This window comes from Parus major, chromosome 4A (assembly GCF_001522545.3).
Source record: "Parus major isolate Abel chromosome 4A, Parus_major1.1, whole genome shotgun sequence".
Taxonomy (NCBI): Eukaryota; Metazoa; Chordata; class Aves; order Passeriformes; family Paridae; genus Parus; species Parus major.
The window spans coordinates 4,414,728-4,438,973 of record NC_031772.1 but is presented as its reverse complement, the minus strand read 5'-3'; the positions used below and the strand labels follow the sequence as shown (position 1 = coordinate 4,438,973).

The following is a 24,246-nucleotide window of genomic DNA, read 5'->3' as shown; positions in this document are numbered from 1 at the left end:
AAACACTGTGGAGCTGTAAATGCTTTGTAATATTACAGATGGCAGAAATTGGTTTGAAATATTTGTAAAAGTGAAGGACATGCCTTTTAAAGATCTGAGCATGAAGGTGTTCATTCCCTCTCATACTGAGCCAAGCATTACCTTTTGAATCATGTATTTTGCCTTTCATAAAAATGAGAAAATTCAGGGTTGAAGTGAACCAGGCGTGAAAAAACAGATTCTTGGGTTGGTTTTTTTCTTGCTATTCCCTTTCTTCCCATCTGAGGAAGCCCAAGCAAAGCCTTTTCACACTCCTGGATGGCTGATTTGCAGGAGCTCTCAATAGGAGATTGTGATGGAAAGCTGAGCATGGGAGACTTTGGTGCTTTTCTCACAGAATGCCATGGATTTTCCAGGCAGATAAGGATAATCTTGCTATGAAGATTTCACTGACATTAATAACACTTTGAATACTGATGTGGTGGCTATAGGGCTCTCCCAGATGCTATCAGAGGATGCATTATCCCACTGGTGCCTGTATATTTTACTTTCCACTGTGTGGTGTTTATCTTTCCATTTCTTTCAGTTAATTCCTTTTATAGATCAGCTGTGGTTCAACAAAGCGATGTTCATTCGTTATCATAAATTCCTTTTGTGTATATACATATTTATTTTCAAAGAAGGAAATGATGGCAGCATAAATTTGCACTTTGCTAATTTGGTTTTGCCAGGAAAAGGAAAGGCTCCACTGAAGCTCAGGTCTGAGTCAGGAGGAATTGGTGGTGCTGGAGCATTCCTGCAGCTCCAGTTTAAAGGCTGGGAATTTCAGAATGACTGATATTTCAGATGAGCCATTTAAAGTCATCACAACATAGCAGGAAAGTGATGACTACAACTGACAAATCCATGTTTTCTTCAGTGCTGTGGTTCATTTTAGCACCAGTCAAAAAGTAAGAGGCACTTTCTCCCTTTTAGAAATGCGTTTTCTTTTTTAAACCAACATTTTAAGGCTTATCCCAGGCTCAGAGCAGCAGCAGACTGCTCCCTCTGAAGTTCCCCTTTGTTGTGGTGCCTCCTGCACTGTTTAACCTCCCTGTTTACTTTAAGGAAGAAAGGATCTAGTTTTCTAGTTTTAGGATTTCTTTTGCCTTCTTCCTGAGCACCTGCTGCAGCTCTCCCCCCTGTGACTGGAGCTGGTCTGTCACCATCCAGCCCTCCTCACACACAGAACCTGGCTCAGAAAAGCTGAGCAGCCTGGGTGGGACACCAGAGCACACAAATAAAAGCCCTACAGAGTTTAATGACCCTGTAGTGAAGGCAGCTTCCAACACCTGCAGGGCTTTGAGGCTTTTCCCAGCTTCACAGACCTTCCCCTCTCTGCTGTTACCTGGGCTCACAGAGGAGCCACTTCCCAAAGCCCTGAAGCCTCTTTGCAGTGCCTGTGTCCCACCTTCCCCCTTCAACTCACAGCTCCAAGTCCTGCTACGTTCCATATTACAAAATATTTCCTCTAAAACCTCTGAGGACAGAAAAGCTCAACGCTTTGGTTCGCAAAATTTCTGCTTAAACGCCGGATTCTCTCCTCGCCTGCTGGAGAACTCGAATTTCAAGAGGCTGCTGGAGAGCAGGACCCTGTTAGCAGAGTCATTACTGTCCGTGCTCCCTGCAGATTGACTTGCTCCTTCCCAGGGATTGTTGTGACCTGCACAGGTTTCTGGGTGTTTAAAGCAAAATTTAGGGACATTTTACCAGCTGAGCTTGCTCACATGGAGACCTCGTGTTCTGTTTGGTCCCTCTGTCTCCCTCTTGCTCTGTCACTGGAGCAAACAACTACAGAACAAGCTCAACATCCAGATGTGAGCACTGCAAGTGAATTTTAGACTCTTCTTAATTCCCTACCATTTCATGTCCTTACTCTTTCCCAAGAATTTTCGTACTGTTTTCCAAGAAGGTTCCCAGCTTCCCTTTCCCCCCCTCCATTTCCCTCAGCCTATTACTCTGCTAACACATTCCCTGGAAACCACTAATTCGGAAATGAAGTTGCATAGCTGAGCCCTGGAATTACTTTAGAGGGAGGAAAATCCATGCAGGTATGAAATAATTGGTGAGAGTGAGTTAGTGTGAATTAAGTGCTGTGGCAGGAGCTGCTGGGGTGCAGATGAGCCCTGACTGGATTTTCTTTGTGCAGCCATTTGATCCACTCATTTTTCATCTGTTAACAATAGAGTTCCATTTTGATAAGAAGTTTAATTTGTCTGCTAATGATTCATTTCCATACTTGGATATCTACATCTATTAGGGAGCTGAGGCCTGTACACAGGAGAGGAAAAATATTGGGAAAAGAACCTGAGTTTAAGCACAATATTCATCAGGATTGTTTTACAAATAATTGCCTAATTTGAGCATTATATTTTGTTTGGCAAACCATATTACACACAACAACGTTTGTCTCTTGTCTGCTGAGCTGGAAATGCAATGTAAAACAAATAACTCCTTGCTGGAGGAGATCAGGAGGATACTTTTTACAGGAAATGTGTCTGGACCATTGTCCCCAATGGATGTGTCAGCAGCCAGCTGATGTAATAAATTGGGGGACAATAAGAGTGTGGTACAAGCTGTTCTGCTGAAGTAATTCTCAAAGTTCTGATACTAAACCAAGCAAAATGTTACAAATGTGAGATAACAGATATATAATAGTTTGTTCAAGCCATTCCCAATGCCAGAGCTCAGAAGAGTGGAAATGAGATATAAATCTCTATCAGGGATCATCACGTGGCCAAGGTACAGTGGAGAAATAAATCTGATTTCCCTGCTGGGCAGATTTGGAAGGAACTGCTGTTAAGAATTAAGATTTACATGAAAAAATATGATATGTTGGGAAGAATCAATAAGGCTTTTATAAATGGGCTCATTGCCTGCTAAATCAGAGTTCTTCGTGGGAGTTGTGAGTCCTTGCTCAGCTGATGGTGTTGCACATCTCAGTATGATGTAACAGGCAATTCTTGTCTTAGCTCAGTAAAATTCCCTTAATTTTTATCCACCAAGTTTAGTTGCAGCTGAGTGCTGTTAGAAAACACTAAATAAGGGTTTATTTTTCCCCCGCCTCATTCATGAGAACAGCAAAAGGAGACTCCCTTGAAAAAGGAATCTGAAATTTGAATTTCGTATTTCTCATCTTTTACTGCTTCCAGCTGGAGGAGTTCTAAGTGTCACACTAAAACTTCTGTTCAACCTTTACTCCTTGAAGTATTTGTGTGTTTGGAATGTTAATGTGTCACCTCGTGGCTGCAAATTGTGTGCATTGGAGGGAAGTTTGTGTGCTGCTTGTTCTTTGTGTAAAACCTGAGGATTGGTGAGGTTTTGGTAAAAAAAAAAAAATTAAACCAAATTTTGATCTGACTTTTACACAGATCCAAGCTTTTTTTTTTTTTTTTTGACAACAGGAAAACACAACCCCTTCTAATTATTCCTTACTTCCTCCAATTCCTGTTCTTTATATTTGGAGACCTTGCTGTGTTTATCTTTCCATGGCAAAATTACACATTTGTGCAAATAATTTTGCCTTCAAACCTACCTTTGTTGGTAAATTTGTGATATTTATAGTCTTACTAGTTGTGAATGAAGTTTCACAGGCCTGAAAAAACTTATGTAGAAGTTAAATAAAGTCTGAGGTAAAAGCAAATCACTCTGTGTTATATAACAAGCACTGCAAGCGTGCTAGAAAAATGTGATAACTTTGGTAATCTGATAAAATGATAAACGTGACAATACCCAATTTTACACTGTATTAATATAATGTGATGTGAAAAAGTGCCTGGTTAACCCAGAAATTATGCTGCCAACTTACACTGGTAGCTGCATATCTGCTAAATTCAGTGGCAGTGAATTAAATATCTCCTAAGGCACTCGAAACCTGACAAGGCAGAGGATAATTCTTCTGAAAGCTTGTAGGAGCAGATGTAGCAGGGAAAGAGAACTGTCCCTATGGGATACCTCACTTGTTATATACAACTCCACTTTATTATTTTCCTTGTGTATAGGTCTGTCATAAAGAAAGATCTGTTGATCAGTCACACTCGAGGTTCTGCCATCAGTGCTACTGTTCCTCCTCCTCCTCCTCCTTGTTTTTTTTTCCCAAGAAAGTTTCCTTGATGTAAAACCACTGATTTGTGATAAATCTTGAAATCAGAATTGCAGTGAGCTGAGCAGAAAATCAGAGCACCCTCAATGTGATCATCTAAATCTTGTGATTTACATTTTTTTGTTTTAATTCTGAGGAATGAGGGGTTGAAAAACGCTGATGGAGCAGGATGCCTTGCATAAAACACCTGGAAGTGGGAATTAATTTTTCTGAGTGGTGCTGAGAGAAGGCTGCTCTGCTGATTTGATTGTGACCTTTAAGATCTTATTTGAAATTTTGCATCCTTTTACAAAAATTAATTAGGCAAGATGAGTCTGCAGCTAATTCTTGTATCGGTGGGTGGGAGAGGAAGATGAATCTCTCCCTGTGTTTTGGCCACTTTGGGTAGAGTGGTTTTGAGGGAAGGAAGAGCTGGAATAGGAACACAACATGTGAACACCCTTTGGAGGCCTGGATTAAAAGAAAACCCAGAATGGCATCCCAGACTTTTAAAATATAAAATTAATACAATCAGCTTGTAGGATGTGCCTCAAGTCATTTATCCGTGGCAAAAACTGAGCAGAATGGTTTTGCATAGCAGCAATAAAACTGATTATTAAGGAAACTTTGACAGATTTATAATAGAAAAGGAGGAAATCACCACAGATTTTTAATTAATTTTAGTATGAGTAAATTAAAAGATGAAAAATTTATCTCCCAATTCACTTGAGCTTTGTATTTCCCTTCCTCCCAGCCCCTCTTAGCGCTGTCAGGAGCCCTTTTGGAGTACTCAGGTTCTTCCCTTTTCCACTCCTCTTTTTTTTTGCTTTATCTTTTTTTTCCCTGAACTGATGACTCTCCTCACAGTAGCAGTAATCTGTTAATAGTCCCCAGATGGCACAGCCTGTTGTATTTCTGTATTTCATTCATTTCCTACTGGTCTAGTTCTCAGTCACACAGATCTCTTCAGACAATATTTCAGCCTTTTTATTGATGCAGCCTTTTAAGTTTCTTGTTAATGTGTTTCAGGAGCACACCCTGCCTGCTATGGCTATGGAAATGAAAGGGAGCAGTTTGGGTGGAATGTGAAAGAAGCCAAATTTTCAAAAGGCAGGGAAAAGGGAAAATAAAAGTCATGAGACTTGGAAGGTGAAGTGGTGGAGGAGCTATAAAGAGTTTGGAGGTGGATTCCCAGAGAGACTTGATGTTTTTCAAGAGAGAGGGAAGCAAAGGCTGCTTAAGATGAGAGAGGACTGAGTAATTAAAGGATGAGGAGAGTGGGACTGAAAGAGGAAAGCAATTTGTGTGTGTGTGTGAGGCTTCACAAAATGGAACTGGGAGACAAGTGCAAATCTGAGGACACTTTTAATCAGTTTCTACCTTTACACTCAGGTATAGCAGCAAATCCAGCAGCAGACAAAAAAATAATTTAAAGTTTATCAATTTATAATAATATTTATAATATTTATATAATATTTATAATAATAATTTAAAGCAAGCAGTCCTTGCTCCCATCTTTAGCAGTTGTTATCCTCGAGGAGAGCAGAGTGAAATCACACAAGTTTTCCTGGAGGATGCCCCTGGAATGAGGAGTCTTTCAGCTGAGGTCTGATGCTCTGAAAAACAGCAGAGTGGTGTTTTCCATCAACAGCCACGTTCTTGTTTGTGCTTCTGAAAAGGGAGGGTTTGCCCTGGGGCTGGGTGTGAAAATTTGAGCTGTTTTTCATCCAGGTGGATGGTTCAGAGCTACTGCAGCTGTGGGAGCACCTTATCCCCACTCTGCCTGTGGAATGGGACAGAAATTAGAATTCCTCCTGGTGTAGTCCATGATGGCTTTCAGTTTTGGGAACAACACTGAGATGTTTCATGCATTTGTGAGATATTGCAGTTGTACATCTTCCTGAAGTGTTTCAGGGTTTTTTTTCTTGCTGCAGCTGGAAGTTGACTCTTCCATGGACCCATCAGAGACTGAGGCTGTGGAGACACAGAGCCCTGGGGATCTGCTGCAGTGGGAGAAAAGGGTGTAGGAGAGCTCTGAGAACCCTTTGGGCTGAAGTAACTGAAAAACAAGGACTGGGGGAAACCTTATGCTAGTGCACATCTGAATTTTGCAGAAATACAGAGTAAAACAGGTCTTTTTGATTTTTTTTTTTAGTTTATCAGCTTGGTAATAAAGCCTGTGGAGGGGACGAATTTTGGTGCTGTTTGGGAGGAGAGAAAAATGGAAACTACACATACTTGAGTGGAATTAAAATTGTTTGGAAGGGGATGGAGTGGATTGCACAGAGGGATGGACTGCAAATTGCTGAACTCTCAGCAGCCTCTCAGCTGAGCCTCAGTAGAAATGGAACCACAAATTGCAGGTTAGGAGGGAGGAGCTGGAGCTGAGGTTGCAGGATGCAAATGGGAGAAACAGAAGGGTCTCCCTCCAAACTGAGGTACTGAGATAAAGAAATGGGAGTACAGAGGATTAAACTGAAAAAGACAAGATAACATTTGCAAAATGAACAAGAGATGTGTGGGAAAACAAGGGGAGTTAAAGAGCAAGCGACAGAATGTGTGAATACATACATAATACAGAGTAATTTGAATTTTTTGGCATGAAGAATGTGATAAAGATGTGGTAGACCAAGTGGATGTAATTTTCCATGTCTCATTTGCAGTACTTGGAATTTATTTTGATTGTGAACACTTGCAAACTAAAATGCATTAGAGGAAAATGGGGCTCAAACAGTGCTTATTGCAAATATTGAAAGATTATTTTCCAAAAACAAGGGGTGAAGTGCATGTCATAAATTCCCCTTTATTCTCCCAGAGCCCATTAATATTCTGGGGGAGGATCAGGTAGTGTGTGAGCTCCCTTTCACTTCTGGTTTGAGAAGTTTCTAATTTTTCCCAGTTAATTAAGCCCGTACATGAAAGCTGTGAACAGACACAGGGCCCGTTTCTAGTTCTCCTGCTGCTCTTTGGTGTGATTTGATGAAAATTGCTTTACATCTCTTTGGTTCAGTTTTCCTACCTGTGAAATAGGGAATCATAATGAGATCTGAGCTTTGCTAACAAAGGAAGTGCATCAAAATGTGCAGGCAAAGCTGGAGAGCAGCAGCACCACCCCATCCAGCAGGAGGGTGATTGCAGCTGTGGAAGGTGCTCCAGTCTGGAAAATATTCCCTCTTATATTTTTTTTTAGGTGAATTTTGTCTCTCCCATTGTGTTTTCTCTGTTGGACAGCCTTCAAAGAAGAGAGCTGTCATTTCTGTGAGGTTTAAAAAAGATTAACAACATCCATATTCATTGTGAGCAATGAGATCCTTACCAAGGGCTGAACTCTGAATTCTGGCTGCTCCTCTTCCCAGCTCGATGGTTCTTTGTGCATTTTTAACTAAAATTCTAAAATTCTCTCTAAAACAAATGTCTCTATTCTCAAAGGGGCTTTGCTATGGTCTGACACCCCTCCTCAGACTGGCAGGCTTGATGTCCCCAGCAGGATTTGGTGGTGTTTGTAGCAGCTTTGAAATATGTGCATGGCCATGGAAGCCAAACTTCCCTGCTCCAGTCAACACAGAGGCACCACATCCCTGCTGTCCCCTGGAAATGGAATTACCTTTCTCCAGGAGCCATTTCATACAGACCAGAATCTTCTCTGATTCTCTGTCAGTGAATTTGAGCACTGTGACAAATTCAGCTCTTTTTTTCCACTTACAAGAGGAGATCCATCGACTGTCTTTTTTTTTCCCCCCCTTTCGTAAGCAACAGCTAAATTCAGCTCTTTGGGTTGAAAAAGAAGCGTGTGAGAACATGGCATATGGCTGCTTGCCTGAGAACTGTGCCTCGTGTTTACTGAAAGAAATTGTAATGTGTTGTTGGCATTCATTGTAATTCAGCTTAACTGGGAGCCTGCCAGAACCCAATCAAAATGTGTTCACAGTATATCCAAAATACAGCACAATTGCCAACTTCGTAGTAGCAAGATGTAACAACCTGTTTGACAAAGAAACGTGAAATTTTCCCAACATGCAAAATAAACTCATTGCAGGTTGGTTTCAGCCTAGTTAGCACCCTTTTGAAAAGGTATTTTTGTAATAGATCTGGAGTGGCATAAAGAGAGTCCTTACAAGACCATTCCAACAAAATTTCGATTTTGATTGGGCATTTACAGCTGCAAAAAAGGGAGGGGAAAATGCCTTAACTTGTTCCCTGATGAGCTCCACCACTGGATTGCTTGTTCAAATATGGGTGATCACTACAATTTGGAGCCAGTGGAACTTACAGAATGGTCTCCTCCTGGCTCCAAAAGGGGAGGTGGAGGCAGCTGAGCACCTTTTGAAGGCGTTTAATAATAAAAAAAAGAGCATCCATTGAGGTACCATCTGTTATCAGTCAGATCTCCAAGGATTTTTTTCCTTCAGTGCTGGAAAAAGAAACTTGTTTTGACCTTTTGTCTTTCCGTATGTAGAGCCAAATCTCTTTGATTTCAGCTCAGACTCGGTGTATTTACCAACCTGACCTTGCTGAGACAGATTTGTCCAGGAGAAATGGAAATAGGAATTTCTTTCATGTCTCTGTCTCACGCTGCTGTCCCTGGGCTGAAAAGTGCCCAGCAGGACACCTCCACCTCCCTTGGCTCCTCGCTGGCTCCAGGTCTCCAGAACTGACCCAACCATCAGTCATGGTCTGGAGGAATTTTTTTCTCATCATCTCTTTGTGGTCAGTAACTTCACTTTGAAATGCAACCACTGTTCTCATATTTTCATCCCCTGGTGATTTTTTTTTTTCCCCTCAGTCCACTGAAAAGCCATAACTGAGTCCCCAAAAGGTTACACAGAGTTTTTCTGATATGAACAATTTTAAAAGGTTTTGTAACAAATCTCTTGAAGTACTAGCCAAAGGTGATGACAGAGGAAGACAATGAATAATTATGAGATGAAATATGAAATTTTCTTTAGTGTTTATGTCTTTCTTCAACCAGCAGCCTACCAGAATTGCAAGGAATGTAGTTTCTCTACAGTCAGATGTTAAATCACAGCACATCGAGTTCCTAGAGTGGACAAACATTGTGAGGGGCGCACTGGTTCTGGAAGATGCAAATACACTACCAAAAATCATCTTTACTGAGGAAATTGGTGCTCATGTGTACCAGGAAGTATCAGGGGAGACATTAATTCCTGTGGGGGTCCTTCAAAATGGAAGAGGCTCTAAGTGAGGAATAAATTTTCAGTGGGATGTCCTTGCAGAGACATGAATTTCCATCTGTGAAATTGGATGGCACCATCTCCAAAGCTTTGGCCAGTGTGGGCTCAGCCCTGCACTGCTCAGCCTGCTCTGGCAGGGCTCCAGCAGAGCACTTAAGTTTGATTTGAATCATGAATATTCCCGTGAAATCAATTGGAGGATTAGCATTTTACAGAGAAGTGAGGCAGGCACTTCAGTTCTTGGTTGGATCAAGGCCACACTCTCACAAATCATCGCTGCAGCGCTTCCTGTGTTAAATAATGGCTGGCACCAGGGGTAGGGCCCTCCAAAATCCCACCAGAACTCATAAAATAATATTTTCCAGATACCTTTGTGGTCTTTTCCATGGAAGAGGAGATCTCTGAGTAGGAACTTTAGATCTGGTTATGATTTCCACGGGTTCCAATTACCTGACAACCAGGAAGATAAATCTAATTAAACTTACACTCTAAAAGAAAATGTTCTTGGTTTGGAGAGCTGTACAGGCTGGCAGGTGTTTCAGTTATGAAATTAAACAATCACAGAATATGTCAAGTTGGAAGGGACCCACCAGGATCAGCTCCTGGCACTGCACAGGACCATCCCCCAAAATCCCAAAAATGCCTGAGAGCGTTGTCCAAGTGCTTCTTGAGATGCATCTCAAAAAGATTTCCTGTAACTCAAGGATTTAACCTGAAATAGGAGCTGCTGGGAGGTAGTGAACAACAGTGGCTCAGGAGTAAGGTGGACATAAAAAGTACAAAGTTTTGCACAAAAACAGAGGAAAATGACAAAATGTAAAGCAGAATATCTTGGCTGATCAAGCCTAGGATTTTTGGTGGAAATAGTAAAGTGGTTAGGTTTGGAGTCCTGAATTTCAATTAAATTTTATATTAGTGTATAAATTCTGCATCAGATGCTTGGTTAGCAGGATTATCACAATACAGCCTTAGAGAAAAATTAAAAATAATGATATCATCATCATTTATTTGATGTATGAGTGTTCATATGTGCATTGCTTTAGATAGTTCTGTTAAATTTTGAATTCATATTAGTATGGCACTAAGATGGACTTTAAAAAAAGTACTGGTTCTCATGAGGAGCAAAATTGCAAGAAAAACCAAAGTGCAAACTGATTAACTTCAGCATTTCTAGTAAAAATAATCACATAACCATCAGTTCTGGATTCTCACAGCAGCACTGGGAAGTGAGGACACAAATCATGGTGGGATCATCAGGGTCTGACCTCTGCACTCCATTAAGTGTGAGGATTTTTGCCCAAAGCAGGAGGAATCAGAACAGCAAGGAGCCTCTCTGACCCTCTCTAGTGCAGCCACTCAGTGCAATATAACTCAGACTTGGGAAATAATACAGATCCTGAAGCCCTCTAGAGGAAATACTCATTTTTCATTCTGTCCCTGAAAATGACTAAAGTAAGCCAAGGACATTCAAGTTTTGGAAATTACTTTTAGCATATTTGCAAGCACCTGATTTTTTTTTCTTTTAAGTTAGAATCTGCAAATTGCTCACAGGGAGCAAACAACGTGGATAGATGTGTGTTAAAGGTCATAATTTGAATTTTTCCATCCCATTGATATAGGTTTAGGGAAAAGAAACACTGAATAGTGTTGACAATTAAACTACATAATCCAGTTACTTAAACTACATTTGAGAATGTAACTTGTTATTGACAAAAGGATAGTAAAGGAAAAGTCCAAATTCAGTCTTAAACAGCTGCTGTGTTTAAGATAAAATTAACAACTTTTTGTTTCTGAAGTCCTTTAAATTCTTAATTACAGGGGCCATGAACTAGAGAGGGATAGGATGGTAGAGATGTCTTATCTCAAGTAGTTCTCTTCAAAGCTTTTAAAAGGGAGAGTTTTAATATATGTAAAATATATCAAATAACTGAATTCATTTTCAGATTGAAGATAATCAATAGTTTGTGCTCACTTTAGGGAAATAATGCACTTAACCTTTAATTTTTAAAAGAGACCAATTAAGACTGTGCAACATGATTAATGCAACCTGAAATGATTTCACACGACTGAATCCATTTCCATAATTCTTTCCCTGTTCTGGTTTTGCATTTTGGACTGAGGTTGGGAACGCCTTCAGCTGGGGTTGGGGTGTTTGGCTCCCAAATCCACCCTGAGCCAGGGTGCAAACCCACACAATTCCAGGAGAAACTGGAGCCAGGAGTGAAATCCTCTTATGCCATGAAACCATCCCTGCCTGGGGCTGGAAGTGCCACCCCCACCTGCCCAGTCCCCTTAGCCCAGGTGTCCCCTGGCCAGGTGGGCTCAGCGCTCCCAAAATCTTCTCAGGGCTCCCAAAATCCTCTCAGTGCTCCCAAAATCTTCTCAGGGCTCCCAAAATCCTCTCAGTGCTCCCAAAATCCTCTCAGTGCTCCCAAAATCTTCTCAGGGCTCCCAAAATCCTCTCAGCACTCCCAAAATCCTCTCAGTGCTGGGGTGATGTCTTTTTGGGCTACCTAAAACCAGAGGCCAGACAGAATTAAGGGACTAAAAAGCAGGAATATTTATTGAAGGGCCTTCAGGTACATTGCAGGCAGATTAAAGCCCCCAGGGGCTAGACCCAAAAAATAGATGATAGGTCACAGGTTTTCATATTTTTATAAGTTTGGTCCATTTGCATTTTGGGGGCAAATCTTCCAATTCCAGCTTCAGGTAATGAAGTCATTTACCCCAATTTTGCTGCCCCAAACCCACTTTTATTTACATTTCTCAAGGCCTGAGGCAGTGAGGTGTCCTTGATTGCCAGGCCTGGAGAGGAATTGCTGTGTCTGACCAAAGTGGGAACACAGCAGATCACACTGGATATGGAGTTCAGAGTTCTGCACTAAAGAACTGCAGGGTTACAAGCAAATGGAAAATATAAAAGCAAAAATCCTAAGGCATCAGGAAGGGCTGGAATTGTGCTGTGTCTGTGGGATCAGCAGCTACATCTGCTCTTTTTGGGTGGGACAGCCCCAGGTCAGACAGAGAACCCCTGGGAAGAGCCCAGAGCTGCTCCAGGGGCAGCCCCTCCACTCCTGAGCACCTGGGATGGAACCCTTGGCTATAAATGGCAGCACCTCCTTTGTAAATTACAGAAAAACTTTTCAAGTTATTTTTTTTTTAAGTTTTATTTTTGCTTTTCCTGCTATTTAAATGTTGGATGGAAAACCTCTTGGATCCTGGATGCACTCAGTGTTTCCATATGTGCTGAGAGTGATTGAAGCAGCCAAATTTACATTTTAATTTACCAAGTGGTGTTCCAGGAAGAAGAAATTGCAGCAATAGGTGGCACAATGCATTTTAATGTAGAAATTAATAATATCTTAATTTCTTAGGATGAGGTTGTCTTTGTTTCGTGTGATATTTCTAAAAGTTCAGGAAAATGGCAATTTCGAAAAAGCTAATCACGCAATGGTTTAAAGAAAAAATGTTTCATAAATGTGAAAGTCATGTGTCTGACCTTTTTGGACTATCTCAGTCTTGATTTTTCTGCTTTTTTCTCATCACAGCTCTTTTATCCAGGAACCTGTAGTTTGTTTACCCACCTTTCCCAGTAACTCACTGTTTCTGTGTTACACTTTGCTTGATCCTGTTAGAGCAAATCACTTGCTCAGTGAGCTTGAGGAGCCAACTCACCTCTCTTGTCCTTCATGTTCTGTTCTCTGGCTTATATGAAAAATAAACCAGAGGAGAATTTCCTTTTTTTAGGCTTTACTGGGAATGGCTGGGAAGAAAGTGCAAAAGGAGCCATGGGGAACGTCCCCAGAAACATTATTTCATATTGTGTCACTTTTGCTGACACAGAATTGATTTATCCTGCTCAATAGAATATTTTTACAGTTATTACATTTACCTTTTCACCAGCAGCTCTGTTGAGAGGGTTTATGGACAGCACTTACACTGACATGTTGCTATTGGGTATCTCTTACTCCTTTTCTGATGACTTGAAAGAAAAGCTTTAACTATTTACCTGTGCAGAGCAGAAAAATAACTAGGAATAGTAGTTGGGAACTCTGCAGCTCTTCCAGCCTGGTGCTTCCTTGTCAGAGAAATTGAAATTCGAGCACTAGGCCTGCCCTATGTCTCTTTTTTGCACGCTGCCATGTCAAAGATTTAATCATCTTAGGCATTTTAAAAAGTCTTGTTTCAAACATCTGAGTGAGTGACATCCTATGGCTTTGAAATGTTTTGTAACCACTTGATTTTTCCTACTTTTTTTTGGTATTGAATTATTGCTCTGCTGGATGAATTTTTCTTATACATTGAGCTGTAATCATATTTTATTCATGGGCTTTAGCCTATATAGTTCTTTAGATATGATAAGATTCTTGCTTGTTTCATGTTATTTCACAGAACTATTTAATCTTGGATAAACTATGTCCAGATCAAATAGCAAAACATTTAGAATTCAGAATTAAAACACAAAATAATAGTGATTTAAGATGTAGTAATATCTTCCATCATGTAGTTGAAGCCGGAGACTTAATCTATCTTAATCTGGCACTGCATGAAAAGTGGCAGTGAATAAAAATTTCTAGCTCTCATTTTTTTCAATAACAACCATAATAAATTTGCCTGGTATCAACATGGAACAGAAACTTGGGATAAAAACGGGGAAATGTAAGGAAAGGGAAAAGCTTCTTCAGGAGGATTTACAGACTGATGTGAATCCTGATGTGATTTCCTCTGTGATTTCTTCCTGTTTACCTGCTTTTGTTAGTTTCATATGGGTGGTACTGATAAAAATATGGATTCCTAGTTTGGGAATTGCCATAATTGACAATTCCTGCCAATGACCTGACTTTTAACTGAGCTCCCCACTGATTGCTGGAGCTGACTCCTTCAGCTGCTTAAGGAAAGAGCCTCATTTTAGAGCATCCAGATTTACAGAGTCAACAGGATGACACAAACCAGAGCTGCAGTGCCGTGCGTGGCACCCTGGGGAAAAAAGGAGAGGGAGAGACGTGGGTGAAACCTCAGATCCACTGATCCACAGCCTTTGCTGAGGAGTTGCCAACAGCAGCCACCACCAGAGCTTCTGAATATCCCTGAGAAAAGATCAAAGGTTCCCCCTTTTCTTTATTTCTTGCAGCAACCTGATTTTTGCCTCTGTGAGGAGCTGTATGAGAAGTTGCCAAGGCCACCTTCTACTCTGGGAATTTGCATCTTGCAGGTGTCTAAACTCTGACTCATGAATTAGGTCATGGACTCGTAGCTGCTGAAGAAATTGGGTTGAGCAGAAATCTGGTTTGTTTGGGCTTTTCACTCCAAACGCCCACACTGGATTTGGCTGTTCTTTTGATATCTGGGATTTTTAGTAAAATATGTCAGTGAAGTCGAAACGAGAATGAATGTGTTTTGGCACTGGAACATCTGTAACACTTTTTGGTTGATTCTCCTCTGTCAGCTCTTTATCCCCCCTCAGCTTGGCAAGCCTCAGCACTGATTGGGGGAGGATGTGACCCAGGGATTCTGCTGTCCCACACGAGTTTGGTTGGTTGAGAACATTCTGCAGCTGTAGATATGGCTCAGAAAATTTTGGTTTTTTAGGCATATTCTGCCTGGGAAGTCACTGTTCTGAGGCATCTGTGCCACGGTGCCTGGATGGGGTTTGATATGATGATGAACTGAATTTAGAGTGCAGCCCTGTTGCGAAGGGATCAGAGACGCTTTTAGAGCAGGACTCATTTCACAGAACTTTAAATGTCTGTCTTGCTATTGCATGAATTTTGTCTGACAAGGTACTTCCTCCCTATTGATTAGCTCAGACAGGCTCGTTATCTCGCTCCTCAGTAATTTTTTTTTCTTCACATTTAAGACAGGGACAAATGGGGCATAGTAGTACTTGTACAAGAACTTCCTTGGCATGAGGGTTTTGTTTGATTTTGTGGGATCCCAAAGTAGCTTTCTGAAGGTCAATCTGTGATTAAGACTTTCCTGTGTGCAGTACAAGCTGGATAAATCCTCAGAAGCGTGGAGGAAAGAGCTTTCAGTTACATTTATTTGTTCTTGTACTTTTGCTTCTAAGATCAGCACTCGTAGATGAGACGTGGTTAATGCTGCTCCTTCCTTATTAGAATTGTTAACCTTTCTAAAATGGAAACTGGAATAAACTCACCTCAATGTGCTCAGGCTCTGGTGGAGGAAATGCTGATTCCCTAATGTTTTTCCTTCTACCTGAGAATTGTTCCCTTTTCCAGGTGTTTTTGGGGTTTTTGTTTGGTTTTGTTTCTGTGGGAGGTTTTTCCCCCTGCCAGCTTTGGCAGCAAGTTAATGGTTACTGCACAAGCACTTTCTGGGAAGAGGAGAACTGGAAAAGTCTCCTCTGCCCCTGCCCTTCAACCCAGGCAGAGGAGATCACAACCTTTGGCACTTGCTGCTAAAAGGCACAATGTGAACCCTGATCACATCCACTCTCTGCTCCCAGGTAAATCCCTCGTGTATAAAGGATGTTATTTCTTCTCAGTTTTCTTACTGATCATCTTGTTATCACCTGAATTATTCTGACACAAAGATCTTTGCTCTTTTGTGATTCCACAAAGAGGTTTAGGAGTTTAATTGTGCTGCCTCTGCATTTTGGTTTGAGAATAAATCATGAAGGTTCTTCTAGATAGATTAACAAGGCCAAAAATTATTTGTATTGTCTTTTTAGTTGGTCCTAAAAGTTGGGTTTTTTTAGATTTTGGTATGTATTCTGGGATGTCTGTGCTGGAACCAGCACTTCTGTCAGGACAGGCTCCTATCAAACTGTCTCAAAAAAATAAAGCAGTGTTTACATAGTCCAGTGCAGGAAATAGAAACACTTGCCTTGCACTGGGCCAAAACATTTCTCTTTTAAAATAAATGTAACAAATTCAGGGTCCCAGTGTCCTCATCTCAGTCACTCTGCAATGTGGAATAATTTCATCAATTAAATGGGAGGTCTGAACCTGGAGGCTTTGGAGGCTGTGAGCACTTCCAGGTCATCACTGCTTCAGCAATGACTGGGGGCTGTGGTTATATTTTCATCAAGGAGAAAATTAATGAGGCTAAGGAAAGATGTAGATTTTCATTAGCACACAGAGCTAATTAAGATGCTTCTGGGTTTTGTCACTTTTATGAAGTTTGTCAGTAACGGCATCAGTGACATATCTCGAGGTTAAATTGTCGGGAAATGTGGCAGCAAGGAGCACACAGTTGGGCCTGAAAATGTGATCCATTCTCTCTGCATGACACTTCTCCTCCAGAAACCTTTTTGTGGTCAGGTCTAGTTCCAGCAAGCTTCCTGAAAATGCTGTTTATTACTTCCTTGGTAATCCCACAGCTCCACGACACCTGTCAAATGTTGAGGACAAAGTTAGAATGGCTTCACTTCCTATTATTCATTCATAGGTAATGAAGGCAGAGCTATATTAAGTCATTTACTTCATATATATGAATGTCAATTTAAGGGTGATGGCATATCATTAAATCAAATTTTATTAGTTCAGCAGTTTGTTCGCTCGCTATTAATATTGCTTGACACATCCCCTTACAGAACCTTCTCAGCTGCTGTGAACTCTTAAAATATTGATAATTTGAGCCCAGCTTTTGTCTTGATAGTACAGTTATCCTGGAAAAAATGCTGCTGGAGAGATCTTGGACTTACAGGCACTGAGGTTATGGGAAAGCCCCTTACTTTAGCCATACTAAAAATAAAATAATGAAGTTACAGTGGTGAAGTAGTATTCCCACTGGTTTTGCTTATGGGGTACAATTTGGGAGGCTGCTCTGTGTCTCAGACATGCACTGTGGTGAGGGACAGTGATGTTTGTCCTGATTTGGAGGAGGACACTTTGGAGGGGAATAACAAGGGCACTTAGGAACTTGCAGTGGATTTTTCTATTCCCTGAGGAGTTTGTCCCTTTGTGAGTGGGATCTGTGTGAGAAGCTCTGACCTGTTCTGGGGAGAGAAGAGGAGCAAGGTTGGAAGTTTCTAGCTCATGCTCTCCCAAATCTGCTTCCCTGCTGGTTACAGAGGAGGCAGAGCTGACAAGCTCTTATTTTTCTCACACAGAAAATAAAAGAATAGAGGCAGCATGGAAGGAGAAAAAAATGGGGAAATGGAAGTTGGCAGTGAATGGAGTTGAAGATACACAGGGGTTTTTTAGGGAAAAAAATCCCCAGAATTTTGTGCTAAGAGGGGGAGAGGGTTCTTCCCTAAGCCAGGAACAGCTGCAGGATGAGGAGCAGGGAGCCCATGGAATGAAGGGCCAGAAATGCAGAACTGCTCCAGCTGTCGAGAGCCCAGCTGGATCCTGGAGCTGAGAGCGTCTGCAGAGGGCTTGGGCAGGGCAGATCCCGGTGCTCCTGTGGATCCTGGCACTCCTGGGGGGAAGAATGGAGCAAGGGAAGTACCTGATGGACTGCCCAGCCTTGAGCCTGACACCAGTGCAGGGGGTGATGCCCAGGGTGCTCCATCCACGGTGCAGCCTGGAATGGAAGCCAACATTTTTGGTGTCAGTTGGTGCCTGGGAAGCATTAATTCAGAGTGCTCATCCCGCCCCAGTTCCTGTTCATGCAGATGAGGATCTGTAAATTCAAGCAGCACAAGTCTGCCTGTATTTGCATCTAAAACATCCATCTGTATCCCTGTGAATATCGGAGTGACGCAGAGGAAACTCAGCCGGGAAGCAACATTTAAACACATTCTACTTGCACAGTCAAGCATTCAAAGGTCAGATAAAGCCAGAATTGAGGGATCCTTTTTTTCAGGATAATTGGATTTTTTTTCCCCTTTTCTGTGTTTGTGAATTTCTGCTGTGTTTCGTAAATTTAAATGTACTTTTTTGGTGAAATTCTGTAATCCAGCTGCTGTATTTCTCTAGGTCAGGTTTGTGACATGTAGGCTTAAAGATGCAAAACACTGCAATCCTTAGATTTCAAATATACTCTGAAGTTCAGGAAAGCTGAGGCCTGAAATATTCCAAGCTTGGTGTTTTACAGTGTTTTCAAACACATTCCATCTGTCTCTTTCTGAATTGTGCTGGTATGAAGATCCTTTTCTCTTGACTCTCTAAATAGTTTTGATTTTTTTTCCTCCTGAAGAGCTTAAGAACAAATATCTGGTATTTGAGAGTCAGCTTAGTGTGAACATGGCCCTGAGGATTATGCCTTTTCTTTATTTGGACTGAATAATTCTTAAAAAGCTTTTTGAACGTCACTGGCAAAAATACCCACCTGATGATTTTGCTTGCTACAAGTTACATAAGAATTGGAAAGGCTCCACTGTGCCTGAGCCCAGGGTAATAAATCAAAGATTTGGATTTGATCAAGAACATTGCTGAATTGATGTGTGTATTCAATAAAATTGCATTTAGGAAAAGGCATGAATTCTCTCCAGTCTCTCAGTCAGCCAACCAGTCAATTCCTTCCAGATCTTTCTAGATAGCTGCTAAATTTTGCTCTATATGGAAAATATCCCTTGTTCTTTAAAAAAAAAAACCACCAAACCCAACTTTTATTTTGCTTTCTGTAAAAATTACACTTGGACTAAGCCTGTGGATGATGTTAAATGCTGGATATATTTAAGCAGATCTGCATATATAAACTGAAGGCAGTGACAGGAGCAGAAGTTCATGCTGCCTTCCCCAATTAATCAGTGAATTTCCAGCACAGTAGTGAGAGATTTTATATCTCCTATGAGTGAAGAGTCAATTTTGTGGAGTTGCAAGTCCAGAAACAGCAATAGTTAAAACTATTAAAGACAATAGTTAAAAACTGATATTTGTCCCAGTTTCACTTTGATCTGTTGATTTATCACAAGTCACCACTGTGCAAGAGCAGAGATAGTGTTGTTTTACAGCTTTCATTAGTCAAATGAGGCACATTAATGGGTTATTAATTTGTCTTGGCAGACCAAAGTGTAATTCTTCTGAGCAAACAGATCATCCCATCGACTTTCAGCATTTGTCCTCTGGATCCAGGGCCCACAGACAGATTCTTTATTGTGCATAAGCCTTTGTGCCACTGGGAGTTTAGTGCTTTTAATTTCTTAGTATGTGTGATAATTTCTAAATATGGTTTTAATCAGGAAAAACATAGAATCTTTTGCCACACCCTCAATCAGAGAGATTTTACCAGTGGGCTCTCACCCCTCTTGCAGCAGTGCTGGAGCCAGGAGTGGTCAATGCATTCCCACCGAGCTGATTTCCTCCTTTTTCACCCTAAAACCTAAAAGCAAGGAATTTTCCTGCCAGAGGGGCTGGTTTTGCATCCCTTCATGTGCCAGGGAGTCCCTGTGGGAGCTGCTGTGTCTGTGCCAGGCAGAGCTGGCAGGGACCTGCCCTGCCCTGCCCATGACCCCTTTTCACAGCCAGGATTTGCTGCTCCAGCTGCAATTTCCCCTGGGAATTCTCATGGAGCAGCAACAAGCCCATCATTTGGGCAGGAATTTTTCAGGAGAGATTTCAAAACCAAAAAACGCGTTCACGAAAATCCGTTAAAATATCGGAAAAAGGAGAAGCGAATAAATGTGTGTAAGTGATGGAGAGATCAGTGAAAAATTGGAAATTACAGATTTTAAACTTAGGAATTGCTTCTGGGATGGATCACACTGGACAGAGTTATTTCTCCTGTGAGAGCTGCCCTGGCTGCACCACTCCTGAGAAAAAAGCAACAATTTGGGATTTCTTTCATTCATTTTATAGTCATTTTTTCAATGATGGTAATATTTTCAATATCTCTGTCCAATGGCAGAGGGGAAGGGAACAGATGTTTAACATGGAAACAATGTTTGTGCTTTTAATGGTAATGGAAACCAAACCTGCCATTTGTTGGCAATGATGGGAAGATTCATTTTAATCTCAGTGAACCTTATGAACAATATGTGGCATCTCTTTTGTCATGTTTGCTCTGAGTTACTACCTAAATCCAATTTAGAGATATTTTTAAGGTTTTGCTTTGTTTTGCTTTTTCAATTATTCTTTTTTTTCTTAATTGTGAGTTTCTAAAAAGAAAAATTTTCAAGCTGACTGGCTCTTCTTTTCCTGCCCTTTCTCCCTAACAATTTTCTATTTTCTACCTCCTTTTTATTCATGTTTCCTTGACTTTGACTCCAGATGTTCTATTTACAAAATCACAGTTGCAGTCAACATATCAGAGTTGCTTCCTTTTCCTCTGCTCTTCGAATATGGAGATAAAGTTTTCTTAGTCCACATGGCTCCAATATGATTTATTTTTAAAAAAAAACGTAAAAATGGACAGAGAGAATATGGAATCATAGATTATTTAGGTTGGAAATGACCTTTGAGATCATGGAATCCAACCATCCAGCAGGAAAATGTCAGAGTTTTCAGGTGGATGTGGTTTATGGGATGTTTTCCCCGATTTCCCCCTACAAGGCCATTTTCTGAGCACAGGGGTTTATACAGCTTTTAATGCAATGTTCAGCCAGAGCTGCTTCCCAGCTGACTCAGGCAGCACTTGGGCTGATGGACAACTCCTTTTTTCTTGGATTGTCCTCTCAAATAACACTGAAAGATTTGCAAGTGTCTTCAACCTTCATTGATTTTCTGTTAAAGTGACTTAACTCCTTCAGCCCAGCTGTGTTGGAGAAATAAAAATTCTCCAACCTCCAACTGTAATTTTTGTGGGCATTAAGCCTTGGCTTTAAAGTAAAACATCTGTGTTTAAACAACTTTTCTTCCATCATTTTATTGCACTCTGAAGGAGATGTTGTTCAGTGACAAAATGCTCACAAATAAAATAAGAACTTGCAGCAAGAGAACTGCAAATTTCTGTGTTTCTTGCCTGACCCTGCTGTTGTGTATTTTGGGAATAGTGGGTTCATTTTATTTACCAACATCTAAGCAGAGCTAGGGCCCCTTCCTTTGTAGTTATGAATCTGAATTGCTTTCATACTTATCTGTAAACAGAAATGATATTGAGGGAAAATGCATAAAGAGCACTAATGAGTGGCTTGAGGACTTAAATATTTCATTTGGTTTGGGTGAGTCAACATGAGCTCGTTCTGTGGCCTTTCTAATTTCATCTTGGATATTTCATGTAAAAACAATTGGAGCTGTGACAATACAGAAGATATTCCTGCTGCTGAATTCCTGCTTTGGGATGGTTCACATTTCAGTACCTGGCTCCCTGAGAGACAGAAAAGCAGAGAGCAGTGGGCAAATCTCTCTTTTTCTGTGTGTATTTATTAAGTGCTGTCATTCTGTGAGACAGCCTGGCCCTTTAATGATATATTTCTATATTCTCTTGTCAACTGCCACACTGTTTGCACCAGTAAGTAAATGCCTTGTAAAGGTGCCCTGGGGAGCTATTACAGAGCAGCACAAATAATACAAATTTGATTTTTTTGCTCTGCTGTCATACATTCTCCCTGGCACAAAGGCAAGTTTGATACATCTGACTGCACACTTCTCACAGTGTGGCACGTTCAGTTGGGTTTTCCTAAATCTGTCTTAATGTGCCCACTGATTCTCAGTTTTTAAATTAATTTGCTTTAGTTGAAAATAATTTAATTTCTACTAGCAGCTTTGTGACTTTTTCTGAGTTTTGGGGCAATGTCCACTAAAGGCAAATCTGGGAGGTGTGGGGTTTGGAATATTTGCTCTAAAATGGTTTTCAGAATAGTTCTTGAGCAAGTGGGAACAGAAATGTGCAACAGCTTGGAGTTTAAAATGTTAAATAATGGACAGAGAATTTGCAGTGACCAGTTCTCAGCCAATGGAACTGACCTTCTGTAAAATCATTCATGAGATCATTAAAAATAATGAACAAATGCAGAGAAGTTGTTTCCTATTTGCAGACCATTCTAGATGAGAGAAAAGGTTTAGGAATTAGTTACAGACTGCTGATTTGAGCTTTAAAAATCCCCCCAAACTACCTCATACTTTTGAATTACACCATAAAATATGACATTTTTATCACTGTACTAGCTTTGTATGGGACATAGGTGTAAGGGAACATAAAGCTGTGCACTTTACTTGGTAAATGAGCTTTATCTATAACACAGGGCTATCTGTTTACAGAGCAAATAATTAGACCATGTTGAAAGAAGAGTTAATTAAATGAAGCTGCAACATATCCCTTTGTATTTACTGACTGAGGACAAACACATTGGTTTGCTCCATTCCCTTCTCGTGTCATCACAGCCCTTTTGTCCCAACTGAACTGAGTTATTTGGGGTGTAAAGTGGTGACACCCAGCACAAAATTTGTCAGAGCTCTTTTTCCCTCAGGTGCTCTGCAAACTCGATGTCTATTTGATGATGGCTGCGTGCAGAAATTGTATTTCAAAGCTCTGTCATAAACACCCAAGTTGGTTTTCTCTGTGGTTTCTGGACATCTGTAATTTTATGGATCTTGGATTTGCTTTCATCACTCCAGGGCAAATAACTGAGAATCAGTGTTTTATTTTACTTGGTGGATGAAGTTATTGAAGGTGCATTTTGTTGGTCTCTAGAAAATCACGTGCACATCAGGTTTCTGTAGAATCTGACAGTCCTTGAGGGACCTCTGAGAGACCTCATGTAGCTTTCAGTAGTAGATCCCTGCGTTCAACTCATTGTTCTGGCTGGAAATTCAAGGCATGTGTGGTTCAGAAACAGATTTGGAGGAGGGAAAAAAAATCTTTCAGTGTTGTTAATCAGTTTCTTCTCTGGTCTGAGAAAAAAAAGAACCTGTTATTCTCACCCTATAAAATTTCAGGGTGAAATGGAACAATTCATTGTGCAAAGGGAAAATTCTGTTCTTAGTTGGAGGTGTTGTAACAAAACCATTTTTGTCTTGTTTGGATTCAGAAATCTGGATAATCTGGGGTGAGAATTGGCAGTGGGTGTAGCAGAGTCAGTGTGGGTGGCTACTGAGCCTGAAAAACTCTTCCTGATCAGGGACAGCCAAACTCAGTGACCTTGAAGAGTCCTGGAAGAGTTAAAGGAAGAATTTGTTCCTAATCATAAGATAAACTTATATTTAGGTCTTTGTGACATCACGAGAAAAAGGGTTTTTATAATGTCACTGTCTGTGCTGCTTTGTCCTTCCCCCATCTCCATGAAGGTTTAGAATTACTATTAAAATGTTAAAGAATGTTGAAAATAACATCAGTAATACAAACTCTCTTTAGCAGCATGTGCTGTATTATGTAAGTTAAATTATAATTTTCATTGCACATTTTCCATTATAGCTCCAAACAACAAAGTACGCTTGCATTCCCAAGAAATTTCTGCATTTGTGAGCTACAGAACTGTTTCATCAGGTTTTTCTCTGCTCTCTGAATCTGTGCTGTTGGCTTTTCTAACCAGGCCTCGATGATTGCCTCCAACAATACATCAAAAACTTTGAGAGAGAGAAGATCAACGGGGAGCAGCTGCTGCACATCACTCACCAGGAGCTGGAGGAGCTGGGAGTGACTCGCATTGGCCACCAGGAGCTGATCCTGGAAGCAGTTGATCTGCTCTGTGCATTGGTAAGTGATTCCTTGCTTCACTGCCCTTGATCAACTGCATTTATTAATTTACAAACCAAACTAAAAAGAATGTAGGGATTCCTCCGCTGCCACACGCTCAAACAGCCACCGTGGCTTTGCTTCAATAAAGGCCAGACATGTCCTGGCTTCTCTCAGCTGCACAGAAACTAAATTTATCCATTTAATGATTATGTGTGATGGTCTTTGATTGCTTTTCCTCTGACTTTCTTGGTCCTGCAGTCAAATGCTGTTGACTATCACTCCTGGCATCCATATGGTTCTGTAATTACGTGCCATATGCCCTCGTATTTCACTGACATTTGCCACACTGCACTGAACCAAGTAGACCTGAGCGGTTTAACCATGCCAGCATTCCAAAGGATGGTGCTACACAGCCAGGAGGTAAAGCTAATTAGACTGGAAGATTGTTTAAAATGAGCTTTAAGATGAGACTGGAGTGGTAAAATTTACTTT

General features: G+C 40.9%; 1 protein-coding gene across 2 annotated transcripts in view; it reads left to right on the top strand.

Annotated features, from left to right (window-relative positions):
- The window catches only part of LOC107203976 (connector enhancer of kinase suppressor of ras 2-like), a 168,755-nt gene that overhangs the window by 39,675 nt on the left and 104,834 nt on the right, over window positions 1-24,246 (top strand). For both annotated transcript variants that reach the window (XM_033514099.1, XM_033514100.1), the window contains exon 3: window positions 23,609-23,772. In XM_033514099.1, coding sequence (XP_033369990.1) covers window positions 23,609-23,772 — 164 coding nt within the window. The remainder of the gene's footprint in view (window positions 1-23,608; window positions 23,773-24,246) is intronic.